At 45.3% G+C, this 14853-nt stretch overlaps 1 protein-coding gene across 1 annotated transcript in view; it reads left to right on the forward strand.

Annotated features, from left to right (window-relative positions):
• The first annotated feature begins 7831 nt into the window (after positions 1-7831).
• LOC146816494 (uncharacterized) overlaps positions 7832-14853 on the forward strand; it is an 82726-nt gene continuing 75704 nt past the window's right edge. Inside the window, exon 1 of the mRNA XM_085610348.1 lies at positions 7832-7969. Coding sequence (XP_085466474.1) covers positions 7946-7969 — 24 coding nt within the window. The 5' untranslated portion in view covers positions 7832-7945. The remainder of the gene's footprint in view (positions 7970-14853) is intronic.

The following is a 14853-nucleotide window of genomic DNA, read 5'->3' on the forward strand; positions in this document are numbered from 1 at the left end:
TTTATCTGACCAAAGTTCAATTGGCTTAGACCCTTTACCTTCCTTTAATGTCAAAACTTTGGGACCCTGTTTTGACACCCAATTATCAATACTACAAACGATTAAGGCTCTCGTCAACTTAACACATGTTTTATTAGCGTTTTGATAAGCACGTCAACGAGGAATACACTTTACAAATGCCTTTTACATTAGACGTGGTAATATAACAGTAAGTTTGGTGATGTCATCTGGCTATATTGTCATGTCCTTTAGGCTAGTCCTGTCACGTATACCCCTTTTTACATACATAGTCCCATCAACACAACAATAACTTCTGAAACAGGTGACCTTTTACCTAGTAGCTTGCTCCTGTCTCCTCGACACCAAGCTCTTAGTATTCTATCATAATCCTTGTACCTGATGTACATAAACATGCCCTCAGACAAAGCATAATTAGTCTGTATAAGGGTCACCACTTTTTTCATCCTTGGCCAACAGCTAGCTGTGCATGATCGCATTTGTTTGGAAAAACATTTTGACTGTTTTGAAAACCTATCGATTCTAGAAAAAACCTTGGAGTGACCACTCTAGTATATAAGACCCTTATTTCCCCCCCGCCCACCCCCCCTGCAAATTAGAGAATAATTCCTTCCAAGCTGACACCGGGTCCTGCTTGCTGAATCTTCAACAGGCATCAGTCTGACATTCCTTGCGGGGTGTCCTGCTCTAAGCGGAGACAGGGTCCCTCATTCTCAACCATCCGGTGAGGGGGAGTGGTTCTTCCCTAGGGGATTATTGGCTAAATACATACATATATATCTACACACCTATACATGCTACACCTACCTATCTAGGATAGGTACATTTAGGCAAATTACTTAAAGCCCGCATTATAGGAGTAGGCAAATGCTACTGTTTTATCTGAACTGTATATGTTCATCTTTTTAGCATTATGATAGAAATGTATATACTCTTTACCATATTAGTACTTGCGATTTCTTTCGTATGCTTGTGTCTCCTGATTGTTGCAGCAAATGTTTTACATAAGGCTGACACTGGACCGATAAATACTTATTGAAACATCCCAATCGCCATCCTGTGTATTTTCTGAGAATAAGCAAGCACGAGTGACTGAGCGAAACGTACTGTACTGTTTTCCACGATCCCTGAGGAATCAGGGTTGTAATGTTCAGTGGTGCCAGAAACTACCTACACCACTGTAAGATACAGGGGGTAGTAGTGGCACTGTAGAGCTAGCTGGTCTAACGGCTGATATATCCTGTGGGGGTGTCCGGAAGCGGTGTGGATACCAAGACCTCAGTTTAGGTCATCCAAAATGCGCAGGTCCTGGGGATTCCTATGAACTACACGACTATATACAATTTCTGCTTTCCCTACTAGATCTCGTGGTGTAATCCTAGACATTCTCTCAGTGGGGATATGGGTGTGACTACATTGCCAGGAGGCCATTATTCAATAAGTGATAGTAATAAACCATGGAAAATAACATACAAACTGTAATTGTGTTCATATCTGCCATATCATCCCAGTGGAGTGTTTGTTCAGTGTCAGCGATGGAAAGTAGGGGGTCTTGGCTTTGGAGGGGGGGGGCCTCAAGGTAGCCCACCGGAGCCACACCTTATCCCCCAGGGTGGCTCTCTGTTCTTCAGTCTGCCCCTACAGTCCCACCAAGTTTGGGTTCCTGGTTCTCAGCTAGGTCACATCTCCACAGCTGACCCTCCACCCTCATCTGTCAGTTCATCTGCAGTTCTAGAAGACTCTCACTCGTCCACCACCTCTGTCCACAGGTGTGTTATGGGCCTGCAAAGGATTCCCTGTGCCGCCTCATGTGTGAAGGCTCTCTCCTCAGCCTAGAACCAAAGTGTAACATTATTCGCCCAGGGACCACGTGGCTACTGCCAGGCCAAGGCAATGCATTGTTTGGTCAATGTCAGTGCTAAATCTAGGAATCTGTTCCTGACCTTAGTGGTTGGTCTGGGGAAGAGACCCAGAAGGCAAACTTCAGGAGTGGTGGCAGGCCTTCTTTTCAGCCTCAGGACGACCTCATCCTAATGTCTATATAGCCCAGGGCATGCCCAAGTCATGTGTTCAAAGCTCAATGTCCCACAGCGGGGGCACCCCATGGGTTTTCAGCCATAGATAGGGCTAATCATGTGGAGGGTGTGAGGTAGGTCCTGTGCGTATAGTTGTATTGGATATATTTGAAACGTGAATTGCAGGAGATTTTTGGGGGGGGTGTGGTATGCCAATACCCTTCCCCATTGAGCATCCATCAGGTCAGTAGACCAGCGGGTCAGGGAGGTGTCTAGTGGCTTCCCGGCTTGGAGGTTGCTCATCAAGTTATTTATTTTAATTAATAGTTTGTAAAAAGGTCAGGTCTTTCTTACACAAACAATTGCACACGCAAGTGGATGCGGCCTGCATCTTGTCTAGAATCAACTACTTCAATATACTCTACTTTGAGCTTCCTGAGGCCTCTGAAAATGTGCAAAGTATCCAAAATGTTGGTGTTGAAGTAGTAAATGGCTTGAAGAAAACTCAACCTGTGCCCAAGATCAAAAAGCTTTAAATCGATTCCCAGTAAATAAGGTCATTATTTTTAAAGCTCTTTGTTACATAGACTCTTTGAAGGCATTGAGAAATCTCTGCTGACAATATGCTTTCAGCTCTATAATCTAGTTTGGTGACCTTTTTGACTCTCATTGGCTTTCTACTGTTGCCCGTATAAGTAAAACCAGGGTTGGGGATTGCACTTCTTTTTAAGCCCCAACTCGGGAACAATCTCCCTCATATTATAAAACTATTAATTCATATATTTCCTTTCGGAAGGTCTTAGTAGTCTTTTATTTTGCTGACATTTTACTGTCTTCACTAACTGCTGCCACCATTAGTCTGCTTTTTTCTTTATAGCGTCTGAATGTCCTCTGTGGTAAACTTTAAGCTTAATGAACATTTTTTATTTCATTTACCAGCAAATTAAAGTATTATTCTTAATTGACATCATTGCACCCATTGAACTGTGAAGTTGGTGTTGTTTAATGTGTTACACAGTTTATGTTCCTTTATGTTATGTATATTTGCAAAGTGTGCTATCACCTATGAGAGAATCCTGATGCTGTGCAGGTGTGTTGCTCCTAGTCCTGCCTACGGTAGGTTGGTTAATTGAAAAGCCAGGTCTTCAGCTTCTTGTTCTGATGTGGAGTGAGAGGCCGTTCAACGCTTTTGAAGCGATGTAAGAGAACATTGGTCCTCCTGATCTGGTTCTGTGTATGCGTGGGATCAGTACGAGTCCTGCGAAGCAGAGATGTCTGGGTGGTTGATGGAAGGAGATGCGACTGTTCAGATAGGTGGGGCCTAAGATGTGTAGTGCCTTGAATGGGTGTGTTAGAGGAGTGTGAAATGAGTGTGTTTATGTATCGGGAGCCAGTGGAGCTGTCTGAGGTGTGGTGTGGGGCTAGTTCAGTGTGGGAGATGGTGGAGGAGTCTGGTGGCTGATTTCTGGAAGGATAGTATTCTTCTAGCAAGTTGCTTGGTGATGCCGGCATTGAGGGATTTCCTAGAGTCCAACTTGCTGGTGACTAGGGCGCGAGTGACAGTTTTTCTAGTGTTGCTTGGGAGCCATTTGAAGCTATTCCTCAGCATGTTCAGGGTGTGGAAGCAGGATGCAGTGACCGAGTTGACCTGTGCGGTCATGTCCAGTTTTCAGTTGAGGATTATTCAGCGGTTCCTGGCATGGGTTTGAGTATGATCAGTCACCATGGTGAGGTGTTCTTGCCGAAGAGCATTACTTGTCTTGAGCTTGAGACAGTTGGCTTTCATCTAGTTAGCAACTTCGGTCATGCAGGTGGTGAACTTGTTTCTTGCGTTGGGGGTCCTATTCGAGAGGGAGAGTATGATTTGCATGTTCTCGGCATAGGAGAGGATGTTGATGCTGTGTGGACGGATGACATCGGCCATAGGGATCATGTATGAATTGAAGAAGGTGGGGCTGAGTGCTGAACCTTGATGCACTCGCAGAAGAGCTTGCGGGTGAGTTTCTAACGGATACCTGCTCCTGCAGGAAGCCTTGGCTGCTGTCCCTCGCTGTCTAGTAACAGTTAACTGCCTGAAGAGAGTAATGGCATTACCACTAACATTACGTTCCTGGGATACCTTACAGTAACCGCTGACATAGACCTATTTTTGCATTCACATATTGCTCCATGTTTGCATGTTAGGTAGCACAAGATTGCCCGACAGGTGTAAATAGTTTTACTGATGCTTAATTGAAAATTGTTTGGGTGCAATTCCATAATAGTTAACACCATGCAAAGGAAGGGGAGTTGAGGGGATCAAGCCTTTTGCTGCAAGTTAGTTGGCGTTTGGTTGGAGGTCTCACACAGGACTCTTAAGTTTCCAAGGTCCATGCTCGAGTAGCCATCCAGTCCAGGTTTTTCTTTTGCATTTTGGGGGTCGCTACCTTTTATTTTACAATGTGATCAATGGGACTTCTAAGGTTTAAAAAAATTTAGCAGGATGAGCAAAGTAAGTATTGAGCTAGAAAGTTGAGAGTTCTGCTTATGTGATAATAGCCTCACTGCCACTGCACAATACAAAGAGAATCAACTTAATGACCAGCAGTCACAGGTGTGAAGCTGTACAAAAGTAATTGAAGACCTATGAATCACATTGACTGGTGACCGATCCGCTTGTGTAGCTCAGGATTTTTGTCGAGGCTAGCCTCACATCTAAGATTTCCTCATCAGCGTAAAGCTCCTGAGGTGAGTGCCTATTAGTTCTGTTAAGTAAACGAAGAACCTAACCATTTCTTTGCTGAGGCAATGACCAGTTCATTGCAGCATAAGCCGAAAGCAGTGCTGCATAACTTTTTCATTATGATATGATATAGGCTTTAAAGCGCAAATACACCACTCCTTTCTCCTGGAGACATAGCTGCACAGCACAGATACACCGCTGCTTCCTCCTGCAAAAGCGCCCTTTTTTAGGTCTCGCTGTGTCAGCGTGCATGCGCTGCTCGGAGAGACATTTAGTAGGTGAGTTTTCAAAGTGCTGCTGGCTGGCCTAGCGCTTGCGTTCACGCGCGAACCGCCAGCCTTCAGCGCCATCTGTCTTTCCTCTCGCTTGCTCCCTGCCTCCGCCCCTCCCCCACCTTTGTGCTTACAAGCGTTCGGGATTCTCCCAGTGGGTGCATCTCAGTCAGGCAATATCACGCCCACCTTAAATTTCTCTTCCGTCGACCCCTCTCGGGGTCAGGCCAGTGATCTCCAAGTTCTTCAATAAACTGAAGACGTTCCAGGCGAAGGCAGCCAGATGCAATGTAATAAGTACTGGACCCTGCGCCATCATGCATAAAGGAAAATCGCCTCTTCTATGTTTTGCTGTTACAGGTTGCGAGAGGCATGGAAATAGAGAAAAAACAGTCTGAAGGCAAAGTCCAAGTTTTACTTCCTGTGAGCGTGGTGGCCCTCTTAGCATGGTGCTCGTTCCTCTCAATTTAAAGACAATGAATACTTTTTAAATTAATTAGCCTACTTAAAACACATAAAATAACGTCAGTGTTAGAAACAATCGCTCACGCTGGGTTCACCATTCTGGAGTGAATTGCAGGACGTCGGGGTTTCAATCTGGGTTTATTTTTTCAACTAAATGCTTTATTGCGTGCTTTTGGGATGATGCATTGCCGCTTTTTTTTGGGGGGGTATAAAAATTGGTCTCCCTTTGAGTCCCTTCCCCATAGCTGGTAAGTTTCCAGATTGTTTGTGTGAAATTTCTATGGTTTCAGTGAGATTCAACTTTCAAATGTGTGACTTCGTTACGGCTCCACAGGCAGAGAATGAATGGGGCTGGCGCCTCTGGTCCACGCTGCACGACCCCAGCCGCATTGGCAGTGCCCTACTTTGTCTGCTGCTAGAATGGGCGTCAGCACGCGTGCCACCACTGGAATGTTTTTTTTATTTCAAAATTCTGTCGGCCCCCAGAGTGAGACAGTTCTGAGCGAGGAGACGAGAGCTACCTGTGAGTCTTTTCTAGGACACAGCCTTGAACTGCTGCCTGCCACTGCAGCAGATTGCCCTGCCAGGTCAACAACAGTCTCTAAGGACTCCTCGCAGCTCAAGGCAAAGGAAACTGGCTAAAGCCTACGAAGCACTTCTTGTTCTTGGTAAATCAGAGTAAGCACTTAGCTTCTTTCTGCCTGCAGAGTGTATGATCGACAGCCAATCCTGTTAGCTCTCAGTTCAACATCCTGTGATTGTGGGCTAACCACTTAATCATCCTGTGCCTTTAAAAAAGGAATGTGTTCTTGTGTAATGTAACCTGGCGCTCACTAAAGTGCTTCAATACTTTCAGATCGAGTTGGCGCTATATAAACTTTTTTTTAAAAATGCACCATGTCCGTCCCCTATGGACACTGTCATCTCGCTCCCACTCTGCTCGCCCTCTTTGCCAGGCTCCCTCTCTCTGCCCCTCCACCATCCCGTGTCCTCAGTGCTTTTCACGCTCGGCTGAGCCCTCTGACTCCCACAGCGAGTGTTAGTTTTAGACACAGCTGTACATATTGAGTGCATCAGTGGCTGCATTTAAACACTGCAAATCCCCAGGTTTCACCACCACTTTCCTTTTCACCATTTATTTTATTTTTATTTTAAAAGTTTTATATAGCGCAAGCATGTTAATGTTAAGTGTAAGCAAACTTACTGCATCGACTCATCTGAGTACCCCACGCCGACAAGAATTGCAGACACGTGGGAGCAATGTACTCTATCTGACCCACTCCATTTTTATCTGCAAAAACCTCCTACCGTGCCGCCTGGTTCCCCCGCCTTACCCTTGTAATTAAACCCTTTGCTGCCCCTCCCTAAGCCACCGAAACGAGGGCCTCCATGCCCCACCACTCCCACGCTTTGTCTCCCTCTAACCCGCCGCCAACACTAACAATAGGTCTCGCTTTTGGGACCTTATAGGTATTTAGTTATGCAGCCCAATATCCTTGGTGCAACAACATCAACTGTTGCATGGCTAAACACTTATACGTTCCCAAAGGCGAGACCTATTGGCTATGCCAATGCTTGTCTGCTTCAGCATTGAATTCCACTGCACAGGTAGGAAACAAAAAGGAAATGTGCTGTCCGGCGTAAAGTGTTTTTATGCCGCCACAGAGGTAATACTCGCTATCTAGATGCACTTATTGTTATACTTATTGTTGCAGGAGATAGATGCACTGATAATTACAGGACATCGACAATAGATGCACAGTTCCGGTCTCTTGATGTAGACCGGAGAGGGCCTGGCCTACAACTTTGTGGCGTAACGTTCAGAGCGGACCACTTTGGAACAAGGGAAGGTTCCAGTCTAGGTGTTTGCTCAAAATCCCGGGTTCTTGGAAAATCACTTCATTTCCTCAAGCCTACTAAAAAAAATGAATGTATCCTTGTGTAACGTGGCTGGTGCTCATGTAGAGCGCTCCTATGCCTTCGGGTCGAGTTCAAATCAAAGAACATTTAATAAAATCACTCTGGCGAGGTGTCCCGGCGCTATATTAAACTGCAAAACAATATTTAAAAAATCCATGGACAATTCCCCGGGCTAGGGGGCATACAAGCACGGTTCCCTTCGTGCCTCAGTATCCGTGAGTACACAACTGCTTCTCGCGAAATAGGCTACACACCAAATGACTGCTCCAAGACCCAGCCGAACAGACAACTTCTCCTAGCCCACCAATATGCCGGTTGTGCATTTCCGCCCAGTGGACCCGACACCGGAAGCAGCTCTTTGCCCTCCACCCCAGAGGTCTGTGGTTTCCGGCCGGCCCTTTGTCTCCCCCTTTGTCTTCCGCCTGTCGTCACCGGGTGCGGGCCTTTGGTCTGTGGCGGGGGTACCTCTTATTCACCCAGATCAGGATCCCTTCACCCCGGCTCCTTCCTCGGCAAGGAAGCGAGGCCAAGAAATGTCTGAAGAGGATTTTACCCAGGTAGGAGGAGACTGTCAGAGCCGCAGCGGATTGCACAGAGGGTGGAGTTGGACAGGGAGCCAAGAGCAGGGGGTGGGGCAGGCCAGAGGAGGAAGTTAGTAGACCCAGCCCCTAGTTGGTGTTTTCGTTGGGCTCCGGAGGCACACATTTCAGACTCTCTCCCTCTCTCCAGACTTCACAGAGATCGTATGCATTATTTTTTTTACTGCCCCCGAAGGAGCTGGTAGTTTTAATTATTATATTATTATGGAGTGAAATGTTCCACGTATTTTATTTATTTTATTTTATTTTAACAGTTTTATATAGCGCTAGCTTGACCCGTAGGTATCAGAGCGCTTTACATACATACTGTAAAGGAAAACAGACGGAAATTGCATTACATAGTAGGCAGGCAGTAAGAAAGCAAAACCAGAGATAAAAAAAAAAATACAGCATGGAATATAAGGTGGTTCACACAGTCCGGTCACCAACTATCCTTGAATGTCAAGAGAGAGGAGTAAACTTGGATATTGAACTCTAGGTTAGTTGACGTTGGTCAAGAAAGTATTTGTTAAGGGGATGGATTTTCAGGTCCCTTTTGAAACAGGAGGTTGCATCTGAGGACTAAAGGGAGAGCGTTCCACATCCTGGGAGCGTTGCCAGAGAATGATCAGTATTGTGTGGTTTTCTTATTCAGTTTCGGAGAAATAAGGAGTGAGTTGGAGCTTCTTGGTGTTCTGGATTGACCTGCTCTTACCAGTTTGTTGTTCAGGTAGTTAGGGGCCGGAGAGTGAAGGGTTTTGTGTGTGATGCAGGCCAGTTTATAAATACACCTCCCTTCCATGGGAAGCCAGTTGAGGGAGTTGAGAGCTGGAGTGATGTGATCAAATCCTTTTACTCCAGATACGAGTCGAGCGGCCATGTTCAACACAGCCCTTAGAGGGGCTAGGTGAGCTTTTGGAGTCCCTGTTAGGATGGCGTTCCCGTAGTCGATTTTAGAGAGAACTAGGGATTGGACTACTGTCTTGAGGTCATCATGGGGAAGAAAAGGTTTCAATTTCTTGAGGTGTTTTAGAGAGAAAAGAGCACTTTTTGCAGAGTTTTTGATGTGGGCCTCCAAAGATAAGTTCTTGTCAAGGGTGGTGCCTAGAGACTTAACTGAGTCGGATAGGACGATGGGGCAGTTTAGGGCGACCAGATTATTGAGCCACTTTTGGATTGGACGATGGTTGTTTTTTGGAGAGAATAGGATTTAGTTCTGTATTATCTGGATTGAGTTTTTAGTGGTTAGCGTTGCAGGGGTGTGGAATTTATTAAAATATCTACTTGTCCATAGGGCAGGTTGCTTCATAAATCTACTTGTCCTGTAACAAAATCCACTTGTCCCTTTGGTGCTATGTTGTGCGGTGACAAATTATGGCAGCAATCTCATTATATAAGAGCTCTTATATAGCCTCTCTGATTATGCCAGGGCTCATAACATAGTAGTGTTTGAATACTAGAAATCCCTTTATGTTGCTACGTTTCAGCAGATCTACATACTGGGACTGAAGGTAGTGGTAAACAATAGTTCCAGGGTTGGAATGCCCTTATGAGTCTGTGCAAAACTACTAACTTGCATGTTTTAAGGGTTTTCAACAACTCTTCTCTAATCTGTTCCAATACTGAGAAATGTTGTAAATTTACTCCCGACAATGGCAGAAGTAAACCTTCTTCCAGAGTTGGGAAAAAAGTGGTTGGAGGGAAAATAAACTTGCAAACACTCAGGTTTTCGCATGAGCAAATTTATACATGCATATTTGCTCATGCTAAAATGCAGTTCACAAATATTTTGTAGGAGTTTTATCTCTTGCTTTACTGCTGTAAATTCTTGTGAATTCAAGAAAGCCATATTGCTGCCCTTAATGCAAGGACATATTCCAAGGGTGCACTTTTGAGACTTTCTTTAATAATTGGTCCCCTAATTTGGTCCGGCGTTAACCATGACCATTTGTTTTTATTAAAATTTTCTCTCTCTCTCTCTGTATCGGCTGGCTTCACGGTGAGTGACAGCATTCTGCTCTTTCACAGGAGCATTTCAGCACACAAATTAGTTTTGTTCAGTGACAGTAACTAATGTGGCAGTGTGTGCTTTTTTGAGACCAAAAACAATTTTTGCTTTTGCTAATGTTTGTTATAATGGTGAGGGTCCGGCAGCTCTCACATCAATAAGGTTTTACAAAAACCATGCCAAAACAAGTCACGCATTGCCAAAACTAAAAAGCTGACCACCATGTCAGACCTATTGGCTTTGCCAATGCTTCTTTATTTTTATGTTTCCCAAAATCTTATTGAAACTGGTTACAATGATTTTCTAATATGAATATTTTGGGGAAATACTAGCATGCTTCAACACATTTTACTAAATGATGTTGCAAAAAAAATGGTACCTCAAATTTTACAGTAATTTAGCAAAAAAAAAGTTTCCTACTTTCATTTTTTAGTAACATTTTATATTGAAAGCAAAGAATCATTAATCTCACTTTCAAGCTTCTGCAAATATTTGCATCTAATCAGAGCGCATTCTCGGAGCATTATGCATAGCCTCATATTGCTAAACTTTGAAACCGCTTGTACACATTTTTACACTGGAACCACAGTCAGTAGTGCAGTCAGAACTTACATTTACTGAGAGCACTCACCATAATAATAAAGGCTTTCAATTAATGAACCATAAATACAAGTTTGAACAGCATTAACATATGCACACAAATATTAACTTAACTGCAGGCAGTGCCCTTCCCTGAGCCTTAATGAGGTACTCCAAACTGGCAGCCAAAGGGTTTGTGCTGCAGGGGGTTGGGCCTGCTTGTCCCAAGGACAAAATGTACATTAAAACTTGTTGCCCTTGACCCCAAACAATATGTCCTGGGCGTCGGGCTATAGGAATTCCACATCCCTGCGTTGAACCAAGTTTGGATCTCGGTTAGAGTGGCATTGAGGTGTTGGATGTCGCGGGGAGACTTGATTTTGAAATAGATTTGGGGGTCATCAGCGTAAAGGTGGTAATTTACTCCAGCTTTTTTCAAGATGATTGTGAGGGGCTCCATGAAAAGATTGAAGAGGGCCGGGGAGAGGATCAAGCCTTGCGGGACCCCAAGTGTGACTTTTGTTGGTTTCGAAAGACAGGAGTTGATTTTAATTTGTTGCGAGCAGTGTTGAAGGAAGGAGGTGAACCATTTTAGTACTGTGCCATTGATGCCGGAGCGCTTCGACAAGGTCTCCGGAAGCGCTGGATGATTTACTGTGCTGAATGCCGCAGATAGGTCAATAAGGATGAGTAGGCAGGCATCACCTTCATCTAAAGCCTTGTGAATATCGTCAGACGTTGAGCATAGCTGTTTCCGTGCTACAGCCTTTCCTGAATCCTGATTGAAAGGTGTCGGGGAGGTTGAACTCATCAATGTGTTTGTTGAGTTGGTGGAGAACGCATTTCTCCAATGTTTTTGTAAGGACTGGGAGGTTGGAGATAGGTCTGGGGTTTTTGAGATCATTAGGGTCGGCCCCTGGTTTTTTGAGAATGGGTGTGATTTGTCCAAGTTGAAGGGAGTCTGGGACACAGCCTGAGGTGAGAGAGGCATTGATGATTTTTGTCCAGAAAGTCAAAATGGTGTGGTTAAGTTCTTTTATGATTGCGGATGGGATGGGGTCCATAGTGTGGGAGGAAGGTTTAAGGTTAGAAATTATAATGTAAACCTCATTTTCCGACATAAGCTAAAAGTCGGACCAATGCGCATTGTTTTTTAGCTGGAGGCAGACCTGATTGTCCTTGGTAAGAACTCTTTCTGAATGATCAGGGGTGGTTAGAGTGGGGAAGGTTAAGAGGGAAGGAGGGTTAGAGGTTTGGATGAAGGATTGATCAATTTTCGAGACTTTATTAGTGAAGAAGGTGGCAATTTCTTCACAACGCTCATTGGTGGCTTTGATTTCTTGAGAGGGAGTGCAGTTAGTTTGGCTTTTGACAATGTTAAAGAGTTCTCTCGGTCTATTTTTCGCCAGACCTAGTTGGCTGCGGAAGAAAGACGCCTTTTAATTGGAAATGTGTTTTTTGTATGCTTGCCGAGCAGATCCAAGTTGCGCTAGGTGTAAGGTTGAGGGGTTTAGTCTCCAAAACCTTTCCGTTTGTCTGAGTTGACGCCTTTCCTCATTCAGATCCACGTTAAATCAGGGTTTAGATTTGGTTCGCCTCAATTATTTGAGTTTGAGAGGAGCTACTTGGTCTAGAACCTCTGTAATTTTTGAGTTCAAGTGTGTAGTGAGGTCATCGGCTGTCGATCATGAGGGTTGGAGTTTAAGATGGACATGAATCCTGGATTCAAGTTCGGATAAAGGGACTTGTCCAGTGTTTAGGTTTGTCATCACAAATAGGTTGGTGGGAGACAAGTGCATCAATCTTGAACCGAATGAGGTGGTGGTCGGACCAGTCAATGGGAGAAATCGCTCTCAGAGAGGCCAGAGCATTGTTGGTACTGATCGCATCCAGTGTTGCACCTTTGATGTGAGTAGGTTTATTGCAGAGTTGTTTGAGGTTATATATTTCAAGTAGGTTGGATAGGTTCTGGGCAGTGGAGTCTTCTGGGTCGTTCCAGTGGATATTGAGGTCACCCAGCAACACTTCTTTAGTGTCTGTCATGGAGAACCGTGATATTAGGTCTGTTAGTTCTTCGGGGAAAAGGGTACACTCTCCAGGAGGATGGTAGATGGTGTGGAATTTGATGGGTGAGGTGCCCTTGGCAGTGAGTTTGACACCCAGGTATTCAAACGATAGGTATTCTGCAGGTTTAAGTTTGGTAATCTGTATTCCTGCCTTGTGGATGATGGCTAGTCCCTCCCCCCCGTTTGGATCGGTCTGTCTTGTCTGATGATGGTGTACCCTGGAGGGGTGAGAATGTCAGGAATGGGGGTGGAGTGGACATTGAGCCAGGATTCAGTGAGGAAAGCGATGTCAATTTCTTCAGCGAGTAGAGCTTCAGCAATGTCTGTGGCATGTTGTACTGCTGATCTGCAGTTGAGGAGCATGCAAGAGAGAGGACGGGGAGCCTTGGTGATGGGGGGAGTAAGGTGGATAGAGGAGTATTGAACAGGAGGTCTAGGCGAGTGGACATTTTTAGAGATTCTGTTAGTGCCGATAATAACAAGGACGGGGAAAGGGGCTGAGTTCTGGCTCAAAGCAAGGTAAGAGTAGTTGATCTCAACAGGTTTCGGTTTCCAAAAGGGTTGGCGATCCCGGTTGGGTCGAAGTGCCTGACTCGCTGACGGACTGGAGGGATGAGGGGTGCACTGTGGGGCCAAGGGAGCGGTATTGAGTGGGGTGGGAGGAAATCTACCCGGGGAGAGGGAGCATGTATGCTCGCATGTGGAGTTTTACATTATACACAGCTGAGATAACAACACAGAGTGAAACACAGCAACTCCCGAACCAAACCCAACACCCCCCGATAGGTACAGTTCCGCCTAATTAAAAGTCATACTTTAAGACCGCATTGCATTTACATAGTTTATTATGCAGAATTCCCCCAGTGATCTTCATCGTTCTCAGAATAGATAACAAGTGACTTCATCTTTAAAGTTCCACAAATAATGTTAAGGCTGCTGATGGGACAGTGGTTGCTCCTTATCAAGGACTTCAGGGCACAACCCTGCCTCACTGTCAGTGTGCAGGTGAATCACTGCAGCGTATGCACACTTCAGGGAGAATGGGGGGACAAGGAGCGGATGAGTAGGAAAGGGAAAAGGTCCTGTACCGATGCTCCTAAAGTTAAACCACATGCAAAATAAGGTAACAGTTCCTGAAGAGATATATAGGCCAGTATGGTCTACTCAGCGTAAGGAAGGGGAAAAGGAGAGAATGGCAAAGGGTCTCAGACCAGGTTCTTTTTAGCCTCACCACCACCCCCCTCCCCACACACCCACACGCACAACTACGGCGACTCCACCAAAAGATCTCCGATAGAGAGCCCTTTTAGGGCCCGTGAGGGACTGCAGCGCCACCCCCACGAGGAGCACAGCCCGATGATGATGCTTTGCACCCGCAAGGGTGTGTGAGGGCACTTCTAGTACCATCCAGGAGTCTCTAGTCTCCATCACACTATCACTTTCGAACCTGGTCTGAGACCCTTTGCCATTCTCTCCTTTTCCCCTTCCTTACGCTGAGTAGACCATACTGGCCTATATATCTCTTCAGGAACTGTTACCTTATTTTGCATGTGGAATCACTGCAGCCCCATCTCCAGCTCCTGATGATGGGAGGGGGGCTGAGGTGCGATCTAGCTGCAGATTGCTGTCTAAAAACATGGCATTCTGTAAGTAGATTGTGCATGTCTGAGGGCCGGAGTTAAACTATGCTCCCCACACACAGGCACAACCACTGCTAATTTGCGGATATAATGTACATGCCTCAGGCAGCACAGTACATGGGCTAAACTATGTCTGTTAGGGCGCACATCTGTGCATCCCTGAGGCCTGTGAGAACCTACAGAGTAGCGGGGCAGTACCCCCAGCACAGTCCCAGTACTTATAAGGATGTGCTTCCAGTACTGTCAATAAGCTGTGAGAGAGATTGTGGTGAATCTTCCCCATTTCAAACCTGGCATTTCTGCTCTGTCTGGCTCTTTGTTGGGAATCATGTCTTACTGGTTCCAATGTCCAGCAGCAGATTCCTGCTCTGCTGCTGCCACGGAGCCTCCAAGTTGCCAGTGGAGGAAGAAAGATATGCAAATATATATTTTTTTGTTTCTCTGTGCAGGAGTGTGTATGTGAGTGAATAAGATTGAGTGAGTGTGTTTGAGAGTGAACATTAGTGAGAATCTAAGTTTTAGAAAGTGTATAAATAAGTGAAAGTGAGTTTGAGGGATTGAGTGAAGGAA

Source organism: Triturus cristatus, chromosome 6 (assembly GCF_964204655.1).
Source record: "Triturus cristatus chromosome 6, aTriCri1.1, whole genome shotgun sequence".
Lineage (NCBI taxonomy): Eukaryota > Metazoa > Chordata > Amphibia > Caudata > Salamandridae > Triturus > Triturus cristatus.